Here is a 26,849-nt window from a genome sequence, read left to right on the forward strand (position 1 = left end):
GAAGGAAGGAAGGAAGGAAGGAAGGAAGGAAGGAAGGAAGGAAGGAAAGAAAGAAAGAAAGAAAGAAAGAAAGAAAGAAAGAAAGAAAGAAAGAAAGAAAGAAAGAAAGAAAGAAAGAAAGAAAGAAAAGAAAAGAAAAAAGGCAAGATAGAGCCTTGACTATACAATATCGGCTTAGCTCTATGAAAAATACAGATGGAAACCAAAAAGCAATAACATGAGCACAAGGTGCCTCTGCTGGTTGATTTGCTTCTCCTCAGTAATACTCTTTTATAAATGTCAAATCCTCACAATGAGCAAGCGTCACTGTTGTAATCAGAAAAGATACTAAGTAAAATCAATGAGAAAGCAGAAGAAAAAAGGACATAACCCCGGCTTTCCAGAAGTTCACGAGTTGAGTTTACTTCTCCTGGATCAAGTTAAATCGATTTTTAATCCATTGATGTTCTCCACCCACAAGCCCCAGCCTCTCGGTGCCCTCACCAAGGTGAGGTGGTTCTCACATATGGCTCATCGAGACATCATGAACATGTCCCGGAAGATGCTGTATTGTCTACTACTTAAGTCACTGCCACATTAAAATTTAGTCCCCAACTAAATTTTATCCGTATACTCGGTAACTATATTGGTACCGATATCAGTAACTATGTCAGTAACTCACGTTCCCATAACCTAGCCCCGTCTCCATGAGCGCTCATGCTGGTATCCATGGGCGTTCATCGTGTGCAAGGGTTTTGAGTAATCAGTTCCATATCGGTGCTACCATTTAATGATGCCTGACAGTGTGCTATGTTGCACACGCATTAATTCCTACAAGCCACACAACCACGAGGTAGATATCATTCTTTATCCCCTGTCAACAGATGGTAAAACTGGAGTATGGAGAGGGTAAGTGACTTGCACACTCAGCTGGTGGAGGCAAAACCAGAATTTCTAAGCTCAGGTGTCTGATTCCAGGCCCCGAGACCTCTACCACTCTTTCCATAAGGCAGAGATCTCCAGCACACTCTCAGCACATTTGGAAAGCACGACCAGCTGGTTTCTTTTTAACTTTGCAAGGCCATCTTCAAACTGCTGATGAAAATGTGTTTTTTTCACATTTCAAAGACTTCGTTTTTTATTAATTGATATTTAAAGTTAGAAAAATGAGAAGAAAGCATTCCGGGGAAAAAAAATCAATAAGGACTATGTCAAAATATCAGGAAAAAAATTAAAAACTAGAAAGTCTTAACTAATTGCCCTGGCACCCCTCAAACTTAACATATTGAAAGCCGTATCACCATTATGGTTCCCCCAAAACTGGTCCCTCCTCCAGACCCTCTGCTTCTGCCAGTGCTTCCCCCTCCAGACACCTGAATTCCCGAGTATGCTGTCATTCACGAATGTGCCATCCTTCCCCTTTGGGGGGCCACTCAGGCAAACAGATCCCGCAAAGTCTCGTCACACCGTGTCCGTCGGAGGTACTCTTTCTTTTCTTTCCCACTGCTGGTCTCCTGGAAAACATCTTCTAATTCAGTGCTTCCTGACATTGTTCCTGCCCTGGCACACATAGGTTATTACATTTGAAATGGCACTTGAGTAAACGGACGAGGCCATTTGTCTTTGGGAGGCCACCAACCCAGGGACCCCAGCAGCCCAGCCTGCCGAGGGTCTGCCGAGGTCTGAGGGGCGCCCAGCTCCTGGCACCTGTTAGCCTTTTATGGAATAGCAGTGCGCCTCAGACCCATCCCTCTCCCTGCTTCCGGTCCGTCCCCCCCTCGCTCTTACCCACCAGGGTCTTCATACGCAGTGTCCCTCATCATGCCTTAGTAGGGCTCTCCTCCTCCCAGTAAGTGCAGGAGAAATCCCAAAGCCCACTAACCTGCCAAGCTCCAGGGTGAAAACACCAGGTGAGAGCTGCGAGGGTAGAACCAGAACATCTGGGTTTGAATCTACTTCTGCCCTGTGCAGGTTGTGGGATCATGATTGTGGGCAGTTAGCCCCCCTGTGCCCAGGGCCCTCTTCTGTTAAAATAGCGCCTCCCTCGTGGGGGTGTTGTGAAAATGGAATGAGTCAGTAAGTGTAAAGCACGACCCTATCCCCATGCAGTCTGTGTGTTGGCAGACACTACGGAAGTGTTAGCTGTTACTACTATCCACAGCCCACGGATTTAATCTACATCCTGCCCCGGGTGCGTGCCACATCCCTACTTTTCCTCATTATTCCCCAAGCTCACGTGACATCTGTGCACCGCCCACCACCCTGCTCCCTTACCTGGAGGAGCTCCATCTTCATCCGGGCGCTAACACCTGCCTTTCATTCTGGATCCAGATTGAGTCTCACCTCCTTTCAATGACTTCTCCTTACTTTAGACTCCTAGTCCACTTCCTTCCAATGACATTTGTTTGGCACTTCGTGTATTGTTATCTGTCTTTGTTATAAATATGCCCTGTCTTCCCAGTGAGATGAGAAGCCCCCAGTTCTGTATCTCCTGCCTACAATAGGTGCTCCGTAAGTGTTTGCTGATGATAATGATGAAGGCCAGGAGAGAATAAATCTGTTAAGCACGTTATTTGCTGCAGCCAATAAAAGAGCAGTCCCTTACAACCGCTTTAATTCACTTGGGAGATGAACATGAGATGCAGGAAGTGAAGTATTTTTCCATTTTAATAATATTTTATATTAATGGAAAATATTAATATTCTCCGACCATCATTTAGTGGTTCTCGTGTACTATTATTTGAAAGGAATAAATATATCATTTAAATTTTATTATTCAAGAAAATTGCCATTACTGTTTATGGATATCCACTACATATAAATTTAACATTCCAACTCGTCTGTTTTCTCAAAGCAAATCATTGCAGTTGCCATTAAGTGAGGCAGTTACAGAATTTTTAAATCACGTTTACAAAGAAAGAAAGCCAGAAAAGAGAAAAAATACTGAAAACAGCTTAATACTGATTTTAATGAGCTGGGGAACATAACAGGAGCAATGACAAAGACAGTAGGGAGGAAAAGGTCTGGGTTTTTTTTGCATGATGACCATTTCCTCTGACCTCTAGCCCTCAAAGCCGGGGCCTGCTCTTTCTTCTCTTTGTATCCCCAGGGCCAGACACAAGGGGTTAGAGATGGACGTGTGTCTTAGAGGTGGACCCTGCACAGCTAGCCAGCCAGACAGCCCACATTCAGGTCTTGAAAAATCGGATTCAACAGTGCTTTTCATGAGCACTGAATAAATGTGTTCTGAAGAAATGAGTAAATAAATGATGAATGAATACAGCTGTATATTCAAGAGAACTGGCTGTGATTATACACGGTCCAAGCACGAGGAGGGAATAAAAACTCAAGACAGTCAACTTGTTCTTCTGCATGTAACCAAACGACTATCTAATCATCTCCTGTTCAGTCCCAAATAATAGATTGTTTTTAATGCGGTTAGGGTAAAGGGAAAAAATAGGGTAGAACACTGAGGGTCGGGGAAAGAAGCAGCTCAGAAAAAGAGAGCAGCATATTCAAAGGTCCTGGGGTAGAAAGAAGAATTGTATTTTCTAGCGGATAACAGAAGTCCAAGGTAGCTTGAATGTAAAAAGTGAGATAGTAAATGGCATCATTTGCAAATAACATAACAGGCAGAACTCAGATCAGACAAGGCATCATACACTATACTAAGAATGTATGTCTTCATCCTAGGAGCAACTGGAAGGCTTTGAAGAGTTTTTAGTGAACCAGTGAAATCATCAATTATGCATTTTGAAGAAATATGTCTGCAAGGAAAAAAGCATAGAAGCAGGGAGACTATCATTCATTCATTCAACAGATGTATTTTTTCAGCAACTACTAAGTATTGGGCATATTCTAGGAATTGGGAATAACGTACAGAGAATATAAACAAAAATTATTACTCTCATGGGGGAAAAATAAGGCAGAAAAGGGAAGACCTGGCCAAGGGAAAGGATTGGGTAAATTCTTCTTTTAATGAGGAAGTCACAGAAATAATCACTGAGAAGACATTTAAACAAAGACCTAAAGTGGGTGAGGAGTCCTCCATGCAGAATACTGGGGACTGAGCATCCTAGACAGAAGAGCCAGCCAATGCAAAGGTCCTGAGGCAGGAACATGCTGGCTTCTGAGGAAACAGCAATGAGGCTAAGTTGGACTGGTGAGGAGTTAGCAAGGAGGAGAATAAGAGATTATGTCAGAGATAATAGGGCAAGATCATATAGGGCCTGGTGAGCCATTATGCAGACTTTGATTTTTACTTTGGTTGAGAGGGGAAGCCATGGAGGGTTCTGAACAGCGGATCAGTCTGACTGCCCTCTGTGAAGGGTCTGGGTATGTGGGGGCAGAGGCTGGGTTGAGGTAGGGGGGAGATTTGTTAGTATGGAGGTGGGTCCAGTAATCCAGGCAAATGATGGTGGGGGCTTGGTCTAGGGGGTAGAAATGGAGGTGATAAAAAGAAGTAAGTGTTGGGGTGTATTTTAAAGATAGAGCCAAGGAGAGCTGCTGACAGATCGTGTATGTAACATAGGAGTAAGAGGGGAGGCAGGGCTTTTGGCAGGAATAGCCTGAAGGTTGAAGTAGCCATTAACTGAAATGTGGAAAATTGAGATGGAATACTTTTGGGGGGGAAAGGCCAAGAGTTGGGTTTTTGCATGTGATGTATTTGAAGTGCTAGTAAGACCTCTCCTTTAATGGGATTGGGAGTGAGGAAGGAGCAGAGAAAGAGGGGACTCAGCTAACAATGAAATGAGGCCAAGAGGAATCATTGTTAAGGAGAAACGGATTCGGATCAGGTGGTCCAGGCAGAAGACCACGCAGGTGAGGTTCAGGTGGTGGCCGTCAGGTCCCTGAAACTGCACGGTCAGCACAGAGGCACCAAGACCAGCCAGCTCCGCGTGGAGCTGCATCCACCAGGAGCAGGGCTCCCCTGGGATCCACCCAGGGTACCCCCGGGGCCAGAGGATGCCTGTGCTTTGATGGAGTTGGACGAGAGTATGTGAATTCAGACACACCTAGGAGGTGAAAATCAGCAGTGCTTGGTCAAAATGCTATAAGCAAACAAATCTAGGATAAAATACTTAGGTAAAACTCAGAAACAGGGAAGGTTTGTCAAATTTGCTCAGAAAGCGAAATTAGGAAATACAGTTAATTTTTTATTAATCTCATGTATGCTGCTCAATTCCAAGGACACGGTAGAATATTTAAACCACCTGTGTAGAATATTTAAACCACCTGTGTAACGCTACAATGCCTAAGTAAGGGAGGGCAGCATTTAGAAACTGTTGCATTTATTTGTGTACATATGGGTATGTACAGACATGATCAATTTCTGGGAAAAGACGCTGCCAAATATTTAGAGTAGTTATCTCTTGATGGTGGGATTTCCGGTGACTTTCTTTTCTTTTTTTCTCTTTTTTTTTTTCTTTCTGTTTACTTTCAAAGTTTTAATTATTGTATTTTATTTCACGACTTAAAAATCAGTTTATCCGTTTTGTTCCTCAAGAAGGAAAAGGAAAGAGGCAACAAAGACCGTGTGAGATGATTTACAGTTGGCCAGACTCTTGCTAGGTGGCTGGCTCCATCTTCAAGCTAGGGGATGTCAAAGACTATTAACATGAAGATTCCAATTTCAGTTAAAAATGAGATAAAAAATTGATGTCTTTAAAAATCATAAATAAGAAATACAAGTTATGTTTGCTGTGCAGATTAATTAACAGCAGGATCTAGAATATTATATCAGTCTTTTTTTTAAAAAGATTTTATTTATTTATTTGACAGAGAGAGGGAGAGAGACAGCGAGAGAGGGAACACAAGCAGGGGGAGTGGGAGAGGGAGAAGCAATCTTCCCGCCGAGCAAGGAGCCCGATGCAGGGCTCGATCCCAGAGTCCTGGGACCATGACCTGAGCCGAAGGCAGACGCTTAACGACGGAGCCACCCAGGCGTCCCTCAGTCTTTTTTTTTTTTTTAAGATTTTATTTATTTATTTGAGAGAGAGAGAATGAGAGACAGAGAGCACGAGAGGGAAGAGGGTCAGAGGGAGAAGCAGACCCCCCGCTGAGCAGGGAGCCCGATGTGGGACTCGATCCCAGGACTCCAGGATCATGACCTGAGCCGAAGGCAGTCGCTTAACCAACTGAGCCACCCAGGCGCCCGTCCCTCAGTCTTTTTGAATATTGTCTGTCATTACTGGGGAGAAGCACGATGGAGAGAAAAACAGAATAATTGGTTGAGGCCAAGTGAGCTGGAGTGGAGGGGCAGTGAGGACTCGGGGGCCCGGGAAGTCCATCTTTCCTTTGATTTGCATTCGGATTGATGCAGTCTCTAACCTAGAATAAAATTTTTTGTTTTCTTGGTCTCAGTGAAGCCACCCCAACTCCCATGTATTTATCTTTTGTAAATTATGTTTATTTTTAATATTGTATGCTCGTGATTCTTTTATGTGCCGAATGTCACACTTTGCGGATGGCGTGAGACCATCTCTGCATCCTGCATTTATTTTTTATTTCACATGGTATTTCGTCAGTCTGCAGGCGTCTCCACAGTCCTATATTGTATATGTTCTCATCCTCCTTCCCAGGCACAGTCCCAGCTTGGATCATTTAGACCGTTTGCCACTTCAACATGAAGATGATGGTCACTGATGGCTCACTGTTGGTAGACTGTAAACTACTGTGGGCCCAGTGCTCTTAACCCTTCTGGTTCAGCATGCCATTGAACTAGTGAGTCAGAATTCAGAACAGCCACGGTATCGGCGGACAGCAAAGGGGGCAAGCCTGAGCATCAAGGGGGAAATCCTGAGCATCCAATGAAACCAAGAGCAAAGAAATGACAGTTTCTTTTCTTTTCCTTATATAGGAAGCTTACAGATTCGGTACAACCTGGGCGGCACCAGGGAGCCCTATAACATTGATGTAGATCATAGAAACATGGCCAATGGACAACCCCACAGTGTTAACATCACCCGGCACGAGAGGACCGTAATTCTCAAGGTATACATAACGTGCGCACATCGGTTGTATGTGATACTGTATTATGTCTCTATCCTCTGTTATACTTGGATGCTGGTTTTGTTTTGGGTGGTTGGGATGGGCAGAAGAGATGCTTATTACACTTTCTCCTACAAAGTCCTAACCAGGAAATTAAAAAAAAAAAAAAAAAAAAAGTCCTAACCAGGGAAGTAGTAGGATATATCGCTACTAAAGCAAAGATAATGACGGAGTTAATGGTGAAGACGTTTCTTAGGGAGAAGGTGAATAAATGTTTACTAAGTATATTCTCTGTAGCCTTGCTGCTTTTAGGCTCACACATCTATCAGTCTCATGTTTTTATCTATCACACCATCTTTTTTTCTCCATGCTCTCAGATGTCTGAAGCTTATCCTGTTTCCCAGCAAAGGTTATTTTGGTTTATCTGACTTCTTTCGCTACTCCAACACAATATGAATTAACTATGGGCTTTTTTTCACGGCGGATGCTTCACCGAAAAAATCCTCAAAACACAGACCTTCCCTAGAATCTCAGACTCTGGTTGTAGGCTTTCAGCACACAAAGGGATGGTTTTATTATGACAGTCAAATTTTACTTCCCGTTCATTGATTGTCCCTACACCCACCACTGATTTTTACAATGAAGAAACCAGCCTGGGAGGCACCATGAATAAAACATGGCATGAGGAATTCTCCCTGGGAACTAAGCCAAAAGATCAAGGATGGGAACTGTCACTGCATTCTCTAGAAGGAGTTCAAAATAGGTACCTGTCAGGAAAAAGAATAGCAGGGGTATACTGTTTTGTCAGAGAGTGGAGTGCCATTTGGCAGGGGTTCAGCAGCCACTCAGACCTCATTCGGATTCGGCTGGTTGCGGTGGGAAGTTCGGGTTGCAAAGAAAAGGCACAAGTCCTGCCTATGTTTGAGCAGCGGTGGATGTCAAATTCATAACTTGATACGGAGTTTATGCTTGGCCTTTAGCAGGAAATGCTAGAGGGTATTTTAAGGACAGGTCTTTCCTAGGAAATTGACAACGTGCAGTTACAGTTTTTCCTACAGTCAATCAAATATGTGTAAGTAAGTTTGCCTCTCGGTGGTGGGCAGAGTCCCTGGGCCTAGCACAGTGCCTGGCTCATCTTGGAAACTGCAGATTATTTCCTGAGCAAAACCAAGCCCATCTTGAACCATAACTCCAGGTTTATTCAGAATAGCCAGCAAGGCCAGGAGTGGTATAGTTTATATCATTACAGGACTGGGATGGTTTTATGCCATTTTTTCAACATTATATGTATTGGCTTTTAATTAGAAACATTCTCTTGTCTTACCCCATGCCATCTGTCACCTCTTTTCAAGTGACATCTCTTGCCGTTGTGGCATTACAGAATAATGTTAAAGTTAAAAAGAGCTCAACAGTCAGCTTTCAGGGCAGTGTGGTGCAGGAGGCCTACCTGAGCTGTGGAACCCTGCAGAGTTAGCTCTCCCTGTCTCCAAGAAAATGTTCTGTGTGTTAGAACTGAGCCTTGTGGGTGGGGAGCCACGGCCACAGAGGAGGGCCAGGTGGTAGAGGGGAGAGCAGATCTGATAGAGCCATTTCTGGGTATACTTCCCAAAATGAAGTCCAGCTTCTGGCACATTCTGCCAACTGGGGATTCTTTGGAACTAACCAGCAACTCTTTTTTTTTTTTTTTAGATTTTATTTATTTATTTGAGAGAGAGAGAGCACAAGTGGGGGAAGGGGCAGAGGGGGAGGGAGAAGCAGGCTCCCCACTGAGCAGGGAGCCTGTCTCAGGGCTCCATCCCCAGGACTCCAGGATCATGACTTGAGCTGAAGGCAAACACTTAACCGACTGAGCCACCCAGGTGCTCCCTACCAGCAATCCTTTAAAAACAAATATCAGTTTAATGAGAGCTGCTACCTGCCACAGAATTATAGATTGCCCTGAAGACGGGGAGAGGGATAGGCTCTTTTAGGAACTTGGGGCTTTCGAGGCATGGAAAGCCAGAGAAGTCTAGATAGGGGACAGGCCAGAGAACGCAGGGAGTCCAGGAGACTGAGGAGGGCTTCGGGGAGAGGCCAGTTCTATTGCTCAGAGTTCTTATGGTTGCACATGACAGAAAACCAATTCAGAATTCATTTGTAGGGAAAATTCCTAGTGTAGGTTATAGAATTTAAGAAAGGGCAAACTGCAGTTTTGGAAGAAAATCCAGGAGACCTGGAGGATTACAAGAAAAACTAGAGGCTGTTGACCCTGTCCTGCCCCTCCCTCCTTCATGCCTCAATCCCTCTATTATCTCTGCTTGTCCACCCCTCTCTGAGGACTGGATTAATACCTCTTCCTGCAGGCTCCCTCTGTTACATATCATGGAATGCAGACACAGGAGCATGGGGTGGGCTCGGGTCTCAGTTCTGCTACCAGAAGAAAGCCTCTTGGTTCTCATTTTAAAACCTCAGGGAAGGTCTGTGACTGGACTGGCTTGAGTTGTGTGTTGCCCTATTGGCAGGAGGGAGAACGATGATCAGCAGCCCCAATCAGACGCTTAGAGTGGGGAAGTGGGGAGAATCCTCCAAAAGAATAGGAACACGGTTCCAGAAATAGAGACATGAGAGGTGTGAAAACACGGGCTGCGCCACTTTGAGGTTAGGAACTGCACAGAAGTGGGAAGCGCTCCAAAATCATGGACAAAATTCTGCCATAGGAATTGTACCGAGGGTAGTGAGGGTCCTGCCCTCTCTCCTCCTGTCATTTGAGCAAGGCAATTGCACCAAAAGTTCTGGATGTATTTGGAAAGCCAGACGCCTCAACCCATGTGACTTCAGCTAGGAAAGACCTCGTGGCCTCTGGTGCTCTCAGCCTCTCCAACCCAGCTCAGATGGAAAATAGGATGATGTCAGAAGAAAAAAGATAGGGCCCCTCCTTATGGAAAAGTAGGTCCGACAGACCCCCTGCCCTGCTTTCTTTCCAGCGGGGAGACCTTGTGGAGAATGCAGGTAAATCCGAGGGTACCTTTAGAACTCTGGAAAACACTGACCTTTTTTCTGAAAGCAATCTACAAATCCATCTTAAGAACTTCTACAACCTCAAGAATGTGTGGGAGAGATATAGGAAAATGTTCATCATGATTACTTCTGTGTGAAGAGATTGTAAGTGGTTTGACTTCCTCTAGAGTTTTCTGTATTTCCTCATTTTCTCTTATAAGCACGTGCTGCATTTTTTTTTTTTTGGTACGTGTTACATGTTTATAATCAAACAAAAATATGAAACATACAGATATCTTCAACCCACTCCAACAGCCCCCAGTGGTATAACATAATATAATGACAAAGATATTCAAATAATTTCAAATTAAAATGCACCTCTAATGAAAGAACAAAAATAAGGCTAATTCAACCATGAGTATAAAATGCTATGGAATGATGCCTCTGGAATTAAGGTGAAATTTTATACATTTATATATACTCACAAACAGCACATCATTCCAACGATGTTTATCAGTGTTTACGGTGTTTTTAAAAGAAGGTTTACTTTCCTAGCTGGTTTTGGCTAAAGCTAACATTAAATTAATTTGCATTCCCTGAGCACATACTCAGGGAAATGGTGCTGAGCCCTTGAGGGAAATTGACCTTGGATGAAACATTTGCTGCCAAAACACAAAGTGCCCAATCTCCACATAGATAATGAGGAGCTGACTCTAGGAGTCATCAGACACCGGAGTGAGCCAGAGCCTGTGACAACCCTCAGGTGGCGTCATTTATGAAAACTCACAGTTGCACCAGGGATAATAGCTGAAGGCTTACCGCCAGTCGAAATATAAGACAAACCCCGGGCAGGCAGAGAGCACCTGAGAAAGTACTGTATGCAATGAAAATTCATGCCAACTAGATGAGTCCAAGACCCAACATCACGAGGAATAATTTCAAAGTCTTGAGTCACAAAGCCCTTCTTCTCGCTTTCCTTCCTTTCCTTCCGGCTGTTCCAAGATTGTTTCTGCTCCCTTGCCTTCTTTTTGTCCCCCATCCCACTGCTCAGGGGACATCAGGTGGCTTGCAGGCAGTCTGAACAATAACATAGGGAATTGAAGTAAGTCCCAAAGGTCTATGTATATTTCTTACATGCCCTGGGTTATATTTACTGGCATAGGAAGCTGCCACATAGCATGGTCCACTTGGGCAATGTCACGTCCATGATCATAGCTCACATTCATGGGTGCTCACTGTGTCCTCGGCACTGAGCTAAGGATGTTAAACATGTCCTCTCATTCAGTCCTCACCAGAACCATATCAGATATGCAGCGTTATGATCCCCATTTTAGAGATGTGGAAACTGAAGCTCAGATCATCCGACATAACTCGCCTCAAGGTCGAGAATGGGAAGCTGCGAAAGCACAGATGGACTTAGGTCTGTCACATTTCAGTTCACGCGTGCTCCTAACCATCACTTAATAGCGAGGTGTCTGGAAGGATGGTCACAAGGCTTTGAAAGTGGATTCCTCCAGGGGCACTTGGATGGCTCCATTAACTGAGCATCCAACTCTTGATTTCAGCTCAGGTCTTGATCCCAGGGTCCTGGGATCGAGCCCTGTATCGGGCTCCCCATTCAGTGGGGAGTCTGCTTGGGGATTCTCTCTCTCCCTCTGCCCCTCCCCCTGCTTGCACGTACGTGGCCGCACCCTCTCTCTAAATGTTTAAATCTTTAAAAAAAATTAAAAAGGAAGTGGATACCTGTGGCCAGTAAGAAATTGAGTGATAGGGGCACCTGGGTGGCTCAGTCAGTTAAGCGGCTGCCTTCAGCTCAGGTCATGATCCCAGTGTCCTGGGATCGAGCCCCGCATCAGGCTCCATGCTCAGTGGGAAGCCTGCTTCTCCCTCTCCCACTCCCCCTACTTGTGTTCCCTCTCTCACTGTCTCTCTCTCTCTGTCAAATAAATAAATAAAATCTTTAAAAAAAAAAAGAAATTGAGTAGTATTACAATAATGACAATAATTGTTTTTAGTATGAAATAATTCAAAAATATGCAAAAGCACAGAGAATAATAACACATATGTACCCATCAAACATTACAAATTTTTGCATTTTACTCTATTTCTTCAGACTTTTTTTTAATGCAGTGATAGTCAGGGCCCTTGGTCCTCCTTGTTACAGAGTGAGCCCTGAGAAAGAAATGCAACAAATGTGTTTCCTGCAAGGCCGTTCGATGTAGCATCTCTAATGAAAGTTAGGCATAACTTAAACATGGATTTCAGTGGCGCCTGGGTGGCTCAGTTGGTTAAGCATCTGCCTTCAGCTCAGGTCATGATCCCAGGGTCCTGGGCTGAGGAGCAGGGTCGTTGGACTCCCTGCTCAGTGGGGAGTCTGCTTCCCCCTGTCCTTCTGCCCCTCCCCCCCAGATGCTCTCATGCTCTCTCTCAAATAAAATCTTTTTAAAAAATGGATTTCAGTGCAAACAATTCCAGAGGGAGTTGGAGGAGGGGTGATGGGCCCATGAAGGGGGCGAGGGGCTGACATGTACAGCTTTCTGATACTCTGGCCTGATCCAAGGGTAAAACTAGCTCCAAAAAAATGAATAAACTAAATGTTCTTAGAATAACTATCACATATTTGGGGGCTTTGATGAAAGTTAAACAATAGAGAGCTCAGGGATATATTCTCTGGCACAGATACTCAGAGTCTATATTCTCCCAAAACCAAATGAACAGATGGTAAGGATGTCGTGTTCATTTTGGCTTTCATCTAACTGGAGGGCCAGCCCATCTTTGCCAAGAAGAGCTAACAGATTTCTCCTGCAAGCAAAATTAAGGACTTTTATTTTTTTTCTTCTTTTTGTTGGCTAACTGAACATAATAATAAAAAATATATAAAAAAAATTAAGGACTTTGAAAAAAAATAACTCCTAAGTCCTTAAGAACAAATGATTAGGTCCCCCAATTTTTGTACCACAAAGAGCATGACTTCAGTTGGTTTTCATCAGGAATTTTCAAAAAAAATGTTGAAAAAAAATCACTGCATTCTGTCTTTTAAAATAAAATAAAGATGATAATTTCTTACCTGCTATTAATCAGAATTACAACCAAATTATATAAAAACAGTCACTAATGGAGCCTGCTAATGGAGCTATATATTGAATATGAATCCTAAAAATGGTCAGAGAAGGGTAAGCAAGGGAAACAAACACTGTATGCTCAATGCTTGGGACAGAGGGCAAGATGCAAATATTAGGATAACAACAGTAGCTGCTACAAAGTAACCCTCAAACCTCAGTGGTTTACCCCAATGAAGGTCTTAGATATTTTTAGAAAAGCGAAGTCCTGTGGTCCCTAGTAGTGATGAAATCATGCTAGGCAGGCATTCTGAGGACCCACACCCACCACCCATCCTCCCCTCCCTTTGGCAGGGGGAGTATAGTTCTTGACTAAACCAAATCTCTGTCCATTCATTTGTTTGGCCTCCGTGGCTCTGTCCTCTGGGAGGCTGTACTTTGTCCATAATTTGCCGAGGCCACCTCTGCATTGAGTGTTGCAGATGATGCATTCATTGAAGCAGGGCAAGGGAGGGGTCCTGAGGGGTCCATTTCCTGCGAGTGTCAATTACGATCAGGGTCGTTTCACACTTACAAGTCTTTTGTAGACCAGTTGTATTGGTTTCTTTGTCAGTACATTTCCTCTAAAACCTGAGGTGGCTTCTGATCTGTGTGCTCTCAGTCAGTTTCATGTTCCAGTAGCAAACCCTCCATCCGTTCCTGGACATAAATCTTGGACATAGGTCATCATTCGCTTCCAAGGGCCGCTGCCTCTCTCTTAAGGTCATGGCAGCTCTCCTGAGGCCATCTGAAGCAAAAAGGCTTGGGTGGGAAGTAAAGACCCTAATTTTACCTTCACCCATGGAGTTAAGCCAGTCTGCTGAGCTAAGAAAGCTTCATATGTCTTTGTTGGTCAACTCTCCTTGCAGTTTATTGCTTATTCTCTGGTGTAAGGCTCTAAATCTATGGACTTTATTCCCTTTTACTGATGTCGAGAAACTGGCCGATTCTTTTCTGAGCCCATCTCTTCTTTGATTCCGGTTCTTTGGAAGCACTTTCCCCAAAGCTACGGGTCACAGGCATTGAGTCTGCCCTCCGGGTTTCATGAGATGACAGGTCTGAAAAAATATTTTATCTCCTACCATCGCTGTCCATCTTCCAGCCACTGACGTCCATTTCTGTAGCATTTGTCACCTGGCCAGAGCCCCAGGGCCACCTCGCTAAGGTTTCCATTATGGGAGCACTCTGCTTCAAGGTGCTGACGTGTGCCCTAGTCTGGGTTACATCAGCTGCTGTAACTAAAAGAATTTATAGATTGTGGTAATGGTTTCACAGGTGCTTATCTCCAGACTCATCAAGTTGAATGCGGTAATTACATACAGCTTTTCATAGGTCAAAATAAATAAATAGATGGCGGCAACGACAAAAAATTGTTAGAGCAGTCTTACTGGCAGGAAAGTGAAAGGTAACTGAATGATGCACGTGTAGGGCAGAAAAATGTGTGAGTTGATATGAAACACTGATGGGCGGGGAAACCTGTTCTGTGTGTGGACAATGGTACGGTTATATGGTGTGTCAGGTAACCTCCTCAGCCAGAAGAAAGTCAGTCTGCCCTGGACGGCCCCTAAGAATCATGTTATGTAGCACTCGAAACACTTCCATGCATAGCCTCATTTGATACACTCAACCTTGTGAGTCTGGAAAAGGCTGGTGCTGTCAGCCCACTGAATGGATGAGAAAACAAAGGGTAAGGATGTCCAGGTGACTAAGAAGGTCCCAGTGCTCACAAGAAACAGACTCCTATCTAGAACCCAGACAACCAGGCCCCTTCTCCGGGGGCTGCTCATCGCTCACACGTTGCCCCTTTGTTACTTTTGCAAGCGGTCAGGAGAACCAGGCTCACCCTGCTAGTTTGCCTTATAACTTCTGAAAAATTTTAAGAGTTTTAAGTAAAAGTAAGTCTTTGGGGGTTAGTGGGTTTTTGTTTTTTTTGTTGGTTTTTTGTTCTGTTTTGGTTTTGGGGGGTTTTTTTCAGTTAGGGTAGCGGGTGGGAGACAGCAAGTAGCATGCTTGTCTGGCAAACTGTTTTGATAGGAAGGGTGGAGAGAGCACCCTGGAAGTTTGGATAAGACAACCTGCTCCACGACTCAGAAAAATGCCACGTGCAGCCAGAAGGTGAAACACGCATGTTTAAAAATCTCTATAGGAAAAGAGGTTGATGGAACAGCTTTCAAAAACTTGTCAGATCTGCTAATAAAGCTTACATGGTTTAAATGTATTTTTTTCTCAAAAATAGCAGTAAAGATGCCAGGATTCCCACCTCAACCCAGGAAACCCTATTAAGGAAATAATAATATGAATAACTGTAGTGTGGTTAGCAGCAAAAGCCATCAACATCTCTTGGGAAACCAAGTTAGCGAACTGACTCAGTGCCATTTCTACAATGTATTGTTGGATGACAAATACAATATGTGGATAAGCACATGCAGTGTGATCTCAGGTTTATAACACTAATGATATGAAGCCTTGGAAACAAACCATGAATCGTATTCTGCTCAATAAGAAACAAAATGCAAAACCTATTATGATTCGTGAAAAATTTTATTCAAAAATTATATTCAAAAATGTTGAAATACCAAACTAGGTGATAGTCTCCTTAGAAAAGAAAAATTTCATGCAATGGGAAAACACATTTGTTAAAAGAAATGACCTAATGACATCAGTGGGGGACCATAAAATCGTAATGTCCCTGTGCGGCGAAGAACTTAGCAGCCCAGCTTTAGGTCCGGTGAGCTTGCACCACATGAAGAGTTCCCGATCATTCTTCAGGTGGGCATGAACATGACCTCCTGCACTTCCATCCTAGCGTCCTCTTCTGCGGAGACACGGAGCCTGGACGGGAGTTAACACCAAAGCTCAGCTGAGTTATTTAAAAACGTGTGCCTTTATTACCCTTGAACTTTCTGACAGTAAAGAACAATACTCTAAAGTATCTAGATGTAAACACTCCTGAAAATTTTAATATCCGAGGTGGTTCGAGCTTTTATTAAAGAAAATAACATGGTTTGGAAACATTAAATCTTTTTAGGGATGTCAGAACAAATAAAGAAAGTTGACCCAGCTTGCCTAAGGCCCTGCTCTTGAAATTACATTGACTGTAACTTCTTCCCTTTGGCTAATTTAGTGCTTATCTACTGGGCATGATGAACTCACAGCCTTGGATGTGCACCACCAGCGTGCATGACAGAAGGGGTAATGGCAGGAATAATGATGCGCCTGGGAAGTCCCTTAGTCCTTCCCTCCCGGAAGCTCTGATACCATTCACTCCTTCTCTATTGGGAGGCCCGCAAATATATGACTACTTCACTTTCCACTCCAGTGGAACGCTGACTTATGTTTAATTTTGTGGAGGGCATAGGTCAATACTTTATTAGTTTCTTGTATCATTACAGTGGTTTAATTCCACAGAAGATATCTGGGAAGAGGAGAGAGAAGGATATATACGTTGGAACTTGCCCTTTCATTTGGCCTGTATGTGAGTCAGTTTGTTTTAATTTTTGTTTTGTTTTCAATATTCCCATGTGTCCAGAGCAGCCAATTCACAATTGAGACACCTATCAAAAACCTCATGACCTCATTAGCTTTTCGCAATTTGGTTTCAGGGTGGGCTATGTGTCCTTGGCCCTTGAAAGGGTATTTCAGCAAATTTTCCTTCTTTAGTTCTGAACAGAAAGTAGGACTACTTGGTGAAGTGTCTCCAAAAAAAAAGACGCACAGCTCTCAGGACGCACAGTCCCTCCCCCTGCCGGTGTCTTCCAAGCCTCCTGTGGTTCAGACAGAGACCATCTCTGTGCCTAGAGGTGTGGGCACCAGATTTAAGGACACAGTGCCTTGGTATACAGTGGAGATGTGTGATGAAGATCCTGCTGGAGAAGACAGAGTGTTGTCAAGATGATCCTGGACTGTTCCACTAACAATGCACTTTTCATATATTTTAAGCCATAGGAGGATTGCCAGGAACCTCACACAGTGACGTCTACTTGGTATTAACCTCTGATGCATGTCCACCCATGACAGGAAAGTTCCAAAGAGCAAACATCCCGCAAGCCTGACATGGATAAAGTCAGGTGTTCGTCAACACCATTCGGTGAGGCTTCTCGCTCATATGAAGTGCAACTAAAATTAGCCCAACTTCATTCAAAAGAAATATGAGGAGAACAAATATGTGGTGTGCCCCTACTAGATAGGAGGAACCTGCTCTCCTGTCCAGAAGAGAAGTATCTTAACAAGTTACTCTAACAACGTGCAAGTAATAGGAAGAGGATACAGATGGGGACGCCTGGGTGGCTCAGTAGGTTAAGCATCTGCCTTCAGCTCAGGTCATGATCCCGGGGTCCTGGGATCGAGCCCTGCATCCAGCTCCCTGCTCAGCCGGGAGCCTGCTTCTCCCTCTTCCACTCCCCCTGCTTGTGTTTCCTCTCTAGCTGTCTCTCTCTCTGTGTCAAATAAATAAATCTTTAAAAAAGAAAAGAAAATACACACGAAAACATCAAGCATCATCTGTCATCCAGTAAATGCTCTTTCCCCTCCTTCCTTCCCAGTTCCCTCCTCTTTCTTAAAAGCAAAACAAGTGAGAAGCAGCTGTTGACGTCATTATCAACAGGGCCTTCAGGATCAAGGCTCCTGTTCTATGGCTTGCAGTTCGACCCACGGAACACATCCTCGTGTTTCTGCGGTCAACGTTCTGCTCCCTCCATGAGCCACAATCCAGAGGAGAGGCCATCAATCACACAGACACGTACCAAGGGCCAATTGAAGTATAAGCTTGTGCTGAGGAAGCACAGAAAGGAGGGGAATTAATCATCCTGGGGGTGGAAGGAATAGATCAGAGAAGACTTGCAAAAATATCAGAGCTGTTCCTTAAAGGTTTTAAGGTTGGGGGGGGGCACAAGGACCACATTGTCTTACTTATTTTTTACTGCAGGGATTCAATATTTGCTCTTCTGCAATTCATAAAAGTTATACAGAGGAACCTAACGAAAAAATAAGTTCAACCCATCCAATTCATCTGATCTGAAACAGAAAAAGGCTCATAATGAATATGTCAACACTTCCAAGTTTTTCATTTCTTCTCGAAAGCAATTTCATCTGCAAATGAATTATGCACTCCAGGGCTAGACAAGACCTCCATTCCTACGCTCCAGAAAAATGTGTTTACTTCACTTTACATTTCTTACAGCTCAGTAGGAAAGCAGTTGCAATTCAGTTTGTGATGTGGTGTAGGGTTTGAGATGTCAGTCCTCTCTTTCTCTCTCCAGAATACAGCAACGCTTATAAACCCAAGGTTGGAGAGTTCATTGCCCCCCTCCCCCAAGCACGTGAAGTCCATAAATCATCTCTCAAGAAAGAAGATGAGGTTCCGGGATTTCTATTTTGTCTGGCATGAAAACTGAAGTCCAATCTGTGAGGCTCTCTTAGGGACTGTGATTCTCGAAGCTGGTTTTTAGTACAATAGGCCGAGCGGGTTGTTTCCCCAAGCACGGGTAACTGAAAGCAGGGTTTTATCTCACATAAATGTGTCTCCTCTCTGAAAAAATAAACGCATCTTACCATGCGGTCTGAGGTTGCGAAGGGTTACGCGCTGCCCCTCTCCGCACTCGGGAGAGGGAAGAGGCCACCGGGATTGAGCGCAAGATCTGGGCGGACGGTGGGGCCCGCAGCGGGTCCTGAGCCAGTGTTGAGATGCCCTCTAGTGGTCAGTTGCCATAACCAGTGCTGAGCGCTGGTTTCCACACACTTTCTACACGCTCTTCGCATCCCGTCCGGAGGCATGGGTTGTGCACCGGACGTTGGTATCTATTAAGAAATACCGGGATGGCAGTGGGATGGGGTGTTGCTTACACAAACGGGAGCTTGTCGTCGTGTCCCGAGGGCACGACCCAGGGACTGTCCTCACACGTGCATGTCTCACAGCTCCACCCCCGAGCCCTGGACGCTGGAGGGTCCCAAGAAGTGTTTGCTGAGTGACTGAGTAGACGAATGAGTCGAGTTCATAACGAGCGAGGGTCGTGAGCACGCCCCGTGCGCTTGGTGGATCCTTTCTACCTCCTGAGGCACATTTGATGCATTCTCCCCTCAGCCACCACGTAGGGAACAAAAAGAATGAGCTCGCCCCCACCTCCCCAACACGTGTGACATGAGGAAGTGTGTTCTAAATGCTGGAGGGGACAGCAACAAAACAACTCTGCGGGTGGAAGGGAGGGTCCAGGCCCGTAGTTCAAAAGCGAAGTGAAGGAAGGGCATCAAACAGGAAGTGGAAGGGGGGGCGCCTGGGTGGCTCAGTTGGTTAAGTGTCAACTCTTGATTTCAGCTCAGGTCATGATCTCCGGGTTGTGGGATCGAGCCCTGCATTGGGCTCCGCGCTCAGCAGGGCATCTGCTGGAGATTCTCTCTCACTCTGCCCCTCCCTGCCTCAAAAATAAATTAATCTTTAAAAAGGAAGGAAGGAAGGGAGGGAGGGAGGGAGGGAGGGAGGAAAAGAAGTGGAAGAGAATATTCTCTTCACCTATCCAGTAAATAGCTGCCACTCTGTCAAGCATCCCACCTGGTACTGTCACCCTAGGGCCACCACCAGCAGAAGTTAGACTGGAAAAACAGACTGTGGAAACGAGCCTGTCTACCAGCCTGACTCTGTGTCCCCCGTGAAAATGACATCAGGATCTGGATTTTCAGGCCCATGGTTTCGACGTGAGCTTGTGGGTTTAACCCCTTTGGCCAAACACCACAAATGCAGAGTGGGGGTGACAGTGAAATAGTTGATGAAGCCTCCACCACCTGGGCCAGCTCTGAAATCCTGTCCTGCTCCCGGGGATGGATGCCAAGGACGCTGGGGTCATAGAGATCAGAAGACCCGTCAAAGGAGATAAAGTAAAAATGGGGAGAGGAGAGGAGGACAGATGGAGGAGTCAACACTGGGGCGACCCTGCTCTCCCCTCATTGCCAGTATTCTGTGTACTTGCTAGGCATCATGGCAGCCTAGCTTTGCGATGGCATGGGGTCCAGGCCGGCACGATGGAGAAGCTTGGACTTTCAGCCCCATAGATCTCTGGGCTGTACCTCTTAGGATCTGCATCCTCTTAGGCATCATAACTGACTCCCAGTAGCTCAGTTTCCCCAATCGTAAAATGGGGCACACAAGACTATGGGCCCACAGGGTTGTTGGCAGATTCATTGAAATAATATGTATAAACATCCAGAGGTGGGATCTGACCTACAGTTGACCTTCAAGAAATGTGAGATGCTACATTGATGAGGGGGAAGAAGCTGAGAATTACCTCAGTCCATTTTGTGACGGCTTTCTCTCTTTCACACACACACACACACACACACACACACACGTGAAGACTCTTCTCACATGTCGCACATCATTTCCCCTTGTCTTTCCTCCACCCCTTTTCTTCACCACCCCTGCCAACTTCTCCCACCCCTCCCCACTTCCTACTTCTTGGAACAGGCTCCAAACACAGCATCAAAAGATGTTAGTGTTTCCAGAAAGCAGAGCTTTGAAGCTTTCTATAAGCCAGCAGACTGGCCGTCAGACTGAGCTTCCGGACCTGTGGCATTTCCCCCACGTTCTGAAGTCACTCTGCATATAACGATTTTCCTGAAACACCTTTCCGCTCTTTCACCCGGAACAGAGTTTGAAGGATGTGGTTATCAGTCCTCTGATAATGCCCATTTTTAGACTCCGTCCTGAATATTGTTGCCCCTGCCAAAACCTACTGGCAAAGTAATATCGATAGAGCCTCTGTGCTGAAAAGGATGTGTTTGCGGAGGTTTGTTTTTTTTTTTTTTAATATCAAGGACTTTAACTATATTACTGTTAAAATCAATAGAAATGTAACCTTTTCAACCACATAAAATGAGTTCACTTTTATTATTTGTCTTTTTCTGCCATTATAGTGTCGTGATTGCAAAAGGAACCAGGTCAACTTAAGCTTTATTGAAAGACCATTAAAGAAACAAACTCAAGTTCATTTAAATACTGAAGCCAGTGCATTAAAAAGATCAATAAAGTAAAATCACCTGAGGTTGCTTTACTTAAACACCCCACATTTGAGAATCGTTCCATAGCCTCAATTTGAGCAAACCTATAAACCTAGAAGACCAGCCAATAAAGAAGAAAATGCTGTTTCGTTACGTAGGTTTAGAACCGTAAAGCCCTTCACTTTAGTCTGATTAAACATATAGCATTTAAATTTTCTCTCAGTATTTTAAAACATCACCTGGCAAAGAATCATTGCTCGATGAATGCCATTTACTTAGGAAAACCATTAGCTCCCTAGGTCAGGAGAATGACAATGATAGAAAACACCATTTCATTTCTTTTAAAAATAACAAACACAGAATTAGCTCGATTGAAAGGGAGTCTTAGCCTTGCAGGGAGTCAGGAAATTCTCTTTCTAGCAGCACAGAGCATGATATCTTGCACATGGTAATGCGTATTAAATCGAATAGTTGTGACGGACGCCATGGACTTGATTAGACCCAAAGCTCCTGGTGCCTCAGGTTCCCCATATCTGAGTGTGATCATACCCTTCCATATCTCCTTCCCTAGACACGAGAACAAAGATCATTGTCACAATCCTCTTCAAGTTCTTCCTTAGATACTATAATGTAAATTACAAACTTGAGTGGTAATGTTTGGTTAGGATGATTTTAGAATCAAAATGATCCTTATAGGATATTGAGTCCAACCTGTGACCCAACCTGGAATCACCACCCGTCCCTGCCTGACATCACCAGATACAGGAAACATTCTATTCTTGATTGAAAAACCATTTATTATGTTTTTCTAATCATAAAATTAAGTATATTTATTATAGAACGTTCAGAAAAGAACACAGAGGAAAATTAAGTTGGCCTGAGAGTTCTGTAGAAAGCCGGTATCTCCATGTTTCCACGAAAGCCACCTTGCCTACTCAAGGGCCTTGGTAAGACACTTCTGTCTTCCTTCTCCACTGGCTCGTTCCCATAAGCAAACAAACATGCGTATTTCTCTCTCTTAAAACAAAGTTCTCTCCTGAACCCACTCTCCCCATTTCTTTGTCTTTCTTGGCAATAAAACTCCTGGAGATAGTTAGCTATGCTCACTGTTTTGGGTCCTTCTCCCATTCTCTCACACTCTCTCTCTCTTATTTCTTTTTCCCAGTCACCTTTATTGAAATGTCAATTCCATGCAATGCAATGTGCACACTTGCAGTATACCGATTGGGGAGTTTTGATAAATGTGCACACCCAGGTAACCAAGACCACAGTCCAAATAGAGGACATTTCCAACACCCCAGAAGGTTCCCTCAACCCCTTTCTTGTCAATCCCCTCCAACAACCGCCCCAAGCAACCACTCATCAAATTTCTATTTCCATGTGTATAAAACCACATGTTCAGGGGCACCTGGGCGGCTCAGTCAGTTGAGCATCCGACTCTTGGTTTCAGCTCAGGTCATGATCTCATGGGTCATGAGATTGAGCCCTCCATTGGGCTCTGTGCTCAGCAGGGAGTCTGCTTGAGATTCTGCTCCTCCCACTGGCTCGCTTGCTCTCTCTCAAATAAATAAATAAACCTAAAACCCCACGTTCATTTTTACCTGTTCTATAATTTTATATGAATGGAATCATAGAGTATATAATCTTTTATGTCTGGCTCCTTTCACTCTGCATAATGGTTCTGAGATCCAGTCTTCTTGTATCTATAGTTGTATTTTCATTGCTGGGAAGTATTTCATTCATGGATAGACCACCGTGTGTTTATTTATTCACTTTTTGATGAAAATGGTGGATCATTTCCAGTTTGGGAATATTATGAACAAACCTGTTATGAACATTTGCATACACACACACACACACACACACAGGACTTTTTTTTTTTTTTTTTTTCATTTCTCCTGAGTAAATATCTGGGGATAGAATTGATGGGCTCTCTGGTTAGTATATGTTTAACTTGTTTTCTGTTTTCTGTTACCTCCAGCAAAGCCAGAGAGTTCCAGTTGCTCCACATACCCACCAGCACTTGATAGTGTCAGTCTTTCTCATTACAGCCGCTGAAGTGGGTGCATGGTGCTATCTAGTCTTAGTTGTAATTTTCATTTCCCTTCTGAGGAGTGATGTTGAGAAACTTCTCCTGAGCTTATTGACCATTGACAAATCTTTTGTGAAGCACCTGTTCAAATCCTTTGCCCCCTTTTTTATTAAAATATTTGCCTTCTGATTACTGAGTTTTAAGAGTTTTTTACAGGTTTGGTATACAATTCCGTGGCTATATGCATGTACTGTGAATATTTTCCTCTTCATTTTCTCTTACACCGATTCTCAGTCATGCTTTTGCCCACTTCCCAAAACTACTCTCATCAAGATCATCAGTGACCTCCTCACTACTAAATCTAACTTTCAGTTCCCACATTACTCCACTTTAGGGCAATATTCGACACAAGTGATCCCTTGAGTTTCAGGACATTACCTTGCTCTTATATCCTCCTGCCTGGCTTGCCCTTCTGCTCAGTCTCTTTGCTTGTTCCTACCCTCCCTTAGTTGGTGCACTTCTGGGCTCAGCCTTTAGTCCTTTTCTCCCTCCTGTTTTTATTCACTCCTTTGGTGATTTCATCCCAGATTATTATCTCAACTCGAACCTCTCCCAGAACTCCAGACTCATACACCAGGTGGACTGCAGGGTATCTAATAAACATTCAAACTCAATATTTCCAAATCTCACCCCTTATCTGCTCCCCCCCCCCCAAACCTGCCTCATCTGTAGCCTTTCCAATGTCACTTAACGGCTACTCCATCCTTCCACTGCTCAGCCTTAAATCCTGGGAATATTGCTGGAATATCACTCTCTCACTCCCACATAGAGTCTGTCAGAAGATCAGAGTGGCTCTACCTTGAAAACATCCATACACTGACTTCTCTCACCCCCAGAGCTGCTGAGCTCCCTTCGGCCCTGCCCACTTCTTGACAGATCCCCCATGAACACACATCGATTCAGCAGCGTTTGGGTGAGGCATCTTTTCCCTGCCAGGACCCTTGTTTTGAACCTAAATTCAGCCCTGTGAATATTCTATTGAATATCCCTCCTTTTTTTTTTAAGTAAGTCTATTTAAATCCCATCTTATTCATTTTCACCATAGCTTCTACACTATTCATATATTTTTTTTAATCCTCAGCCTATTGTTAGCTTACCCTCTGCAAAGACTTCTAAAACCAACTTTCCAGAGTCAGGCCAAAATTCACACCTTAAGAACACAGTCCCCCAAAAGACTGCCTTCACCTCAGCCATCAGCTGCAAGTTCAGGGATCCCAGGCCACCCTCATCCCTGACCAGCTGGCTACAAATTCACTAATTTCTCGGTCTCAGCAGTTTGGAACTCGGGAAGGCACTATACTAAAGATTATGGTTTTATTAAAAAGGATGCAAATTGGGACCATCCGAAGTGAGGGACACAGAGGGTGAGATTTGGGAGAGTCCAAAGGCAAAGCTTCCTTGTCCTCAGGACACGTCACTCTCCCGGCACCTTGATGTGACCACACAAGAGTACTGCAGACAGGGAATTGCAGTTTGGGCTTCCGTGTCCAGAGGGTTTTTATGGGTTTATTATGTGGGCATGATTGATACATCCATTGGCCGCCAGGTCAAACTCAATCTCCAGCCTTCAATCAGATCACCTTGATTCACAATTCCCAGCAACCTTCCCTCCCTGATAGAAATCCAGTGTCCACCCCCACCCCAGGATTTCCAGGGGTCCTCTCTGTCTCTAGGCTCTTTCTTCCGTGGCTGCTCTTTCTGAGCCACAACCTCCATCAAAATGCAGCTCGCACCTTCTGCAGTGTGCAAACACATACAGCCACTCCAAGCAGTCACTGACCAGCAGCCCTTACCGGGTCTTGGGGCAGGGGGCAGAGGACACAGCGTAGTGAATGAAGTCTTGAGCAACAAGCTGCCGAGCGCCACACATTAGATACTGGCGTCCTCAGCAGGCCTTCTACACATCATATCTCTGTAGAGCCTTCTCACAGCTCTCACCCCATGGGGTGCTGGGCTCTTTTCTCTCTGATTCCTTCCCCCTGCTCTCCACCTCCTTCCTCATCTGTCTCCAGGTCTCTGCACCATTATATGCAACAAGAACTTGGGGCACCTGAGTGGCTCAGTCAGTTAAGCATCCAACTCTTGCTTTTGGGCTCAGGTCATGACCTCCATGTCATGGGATCGAGCCCTGCATCGGGCTCTGTGCTCAGCTCAGTCTGCTGAAGATTCTCTCTCTCTCTCTCCCTCTCTCCCTCTGCTCCTCCTCCTGCCCATGCGCACTCACTCTCTCTCTCAAATAAATAAATAAAATATTAAAAAAAAAAAAGAAGAAGAAGTAGACTCTTCCCAAGACAGGGTCCAAACTTCTAGTCCCAGATCAGTCAGGCCCTCAGCAGACATAAAACCTTGAAGTTTCCCTCCTAATAAAGAAATTGTGGTTACAAATAACAACAATAAGTCAGGGGGATGTAACATCAGAATAAGAACAAATAACCCCAGCCATGCTTGGCTCGAATTGAGACTCTGCCCCCCTCGTATTCAAAGCTCTGGACAATCTAGCATCCCTTTACTACTTTCCATTGTCATTTAGTCCTTTCTCTCCAGAATGCACCCTAAGAGCCGACGAGGCTGGTCACCTCAGTACCCCCAGAGATGCATGTGTGCCTCCACTCGGCGAAGTTCTGTCCTTAACCGTGATGACGGTTATTCTCTGAATCATACATTTTAGAGTTGGGGGTAATACTTTATACTCATTTTTCATATATTGTTTCATTCTATTCCCTAATTGTTTTTTCAATCTTATTTCCAAAACAGGAGTAGAAGCCCCTTGAACCCACCTGGGCACATCTCTTTATGCACATCTTCAGCTTCACTCCCGGCCCAGTTCACACAGTGGCTGGACAATAAAATCGCATGGAAGTCCTTGCATAGCACTAGGTGTTAGGAGTCCTAGAAAGAGATGTGGTCAGGGGGGTAGCTTGAGTCTTATGCCAGGGTCTCCCTCTTCCCATGGGGAAGCCCCCTCCGCGTCAGGTCACCCTGTGATCACCAGTCGCCTATGGCCTGGATGCCTATGGGACAGGTGCACTGCTGGACAGGAGTAACCTTCTTAGGAGTGCGCACTGGCAGGCACCTCCAGTTGCTGCCGCCAGCCTGCTCACTTCTGAAGATCTGATCAGTTGCATCCTTCCGTGAGGTGCTCATCTTCACATGAAGTCCTTGTGTCTGGACCAGCGGTAGTGAGGGTGCCATGTTGAGAACCCGACAATCAGAGAAGCCATCCACTTCCACACCGACCAGTCCCAACCTCAGCAGAGAAGCAATGTAACACCGATAACATCAGCCACACCAGACCACCAACAGTTTCATTATTCGTCAATTCACTAGACAGATGTTTCCTAATACATCATTTTTATTGATGGCCTCATTAACACTCCCCCACATGACTCACCCAGAATTCACCAGGAACCAAATTTAAACAACCCCTGAAGACACATGCTTGACAGATTGAGATTATGGTGGGGCTAATTAGACTAAAATAGAAACAGCCTCCATCATATTTGTCGTGTCAACATCATTTCCCATCATCGCTCTTATTCTTGTTTTGTTATTCTTTTCACTTAATTATTAAAATGTTTGCCATTACATTATATACTTTCAGCAACATGTTAATACCTATTTTCAAAACCGACTGTTTCTAATTCTGCTTTTTACTCTATTTCTTTGTTTTCTTTCTCCCTTTTACCACCCATTTATTTGTTTTTCCTTACTCCTGGAAAGTCTTTTTA

General features: G+C 44.5%; 1 protein-coding gene across 1 annotated transcript in view; it reads left to right on the top strand.

Moving 5' to 3' along the window:
- Positions 1-26,849, top strand: part of CNTNAP2 (contactin associated protein 2) — a 1,539,511-nt gene that overhangs the window by 1,387,771 nt on the left and 124,891 nt on the right. The window contains exon 22 of the mRNA XM_035021319.1: positions 6,839-6,972. Coding sequence (XP_034877210.1) covers positions 6,839-6,972 — 134 coding nt within the window. The remainder of the gene's footprint in view (positions 1-6,838; positions 6,973-26,849) is intronic.

This window comes from Mirounga leonina, unplaced genomic scaffold, assembly GCF_011800145.1.
Source record: "Mirounga leonina isolate KUSES-001 unplaced genomic scaffold, KU_Mleo_1.0 Mir_174, whole genome shotgun sequence".
Classification (NCBI taxonomy): domain Eukaryota; kingdom Metazoa; phylum Chordata; class Mammalia; order Carnivora; family Phocidae; genus Mirounga; species Mirounga leonina.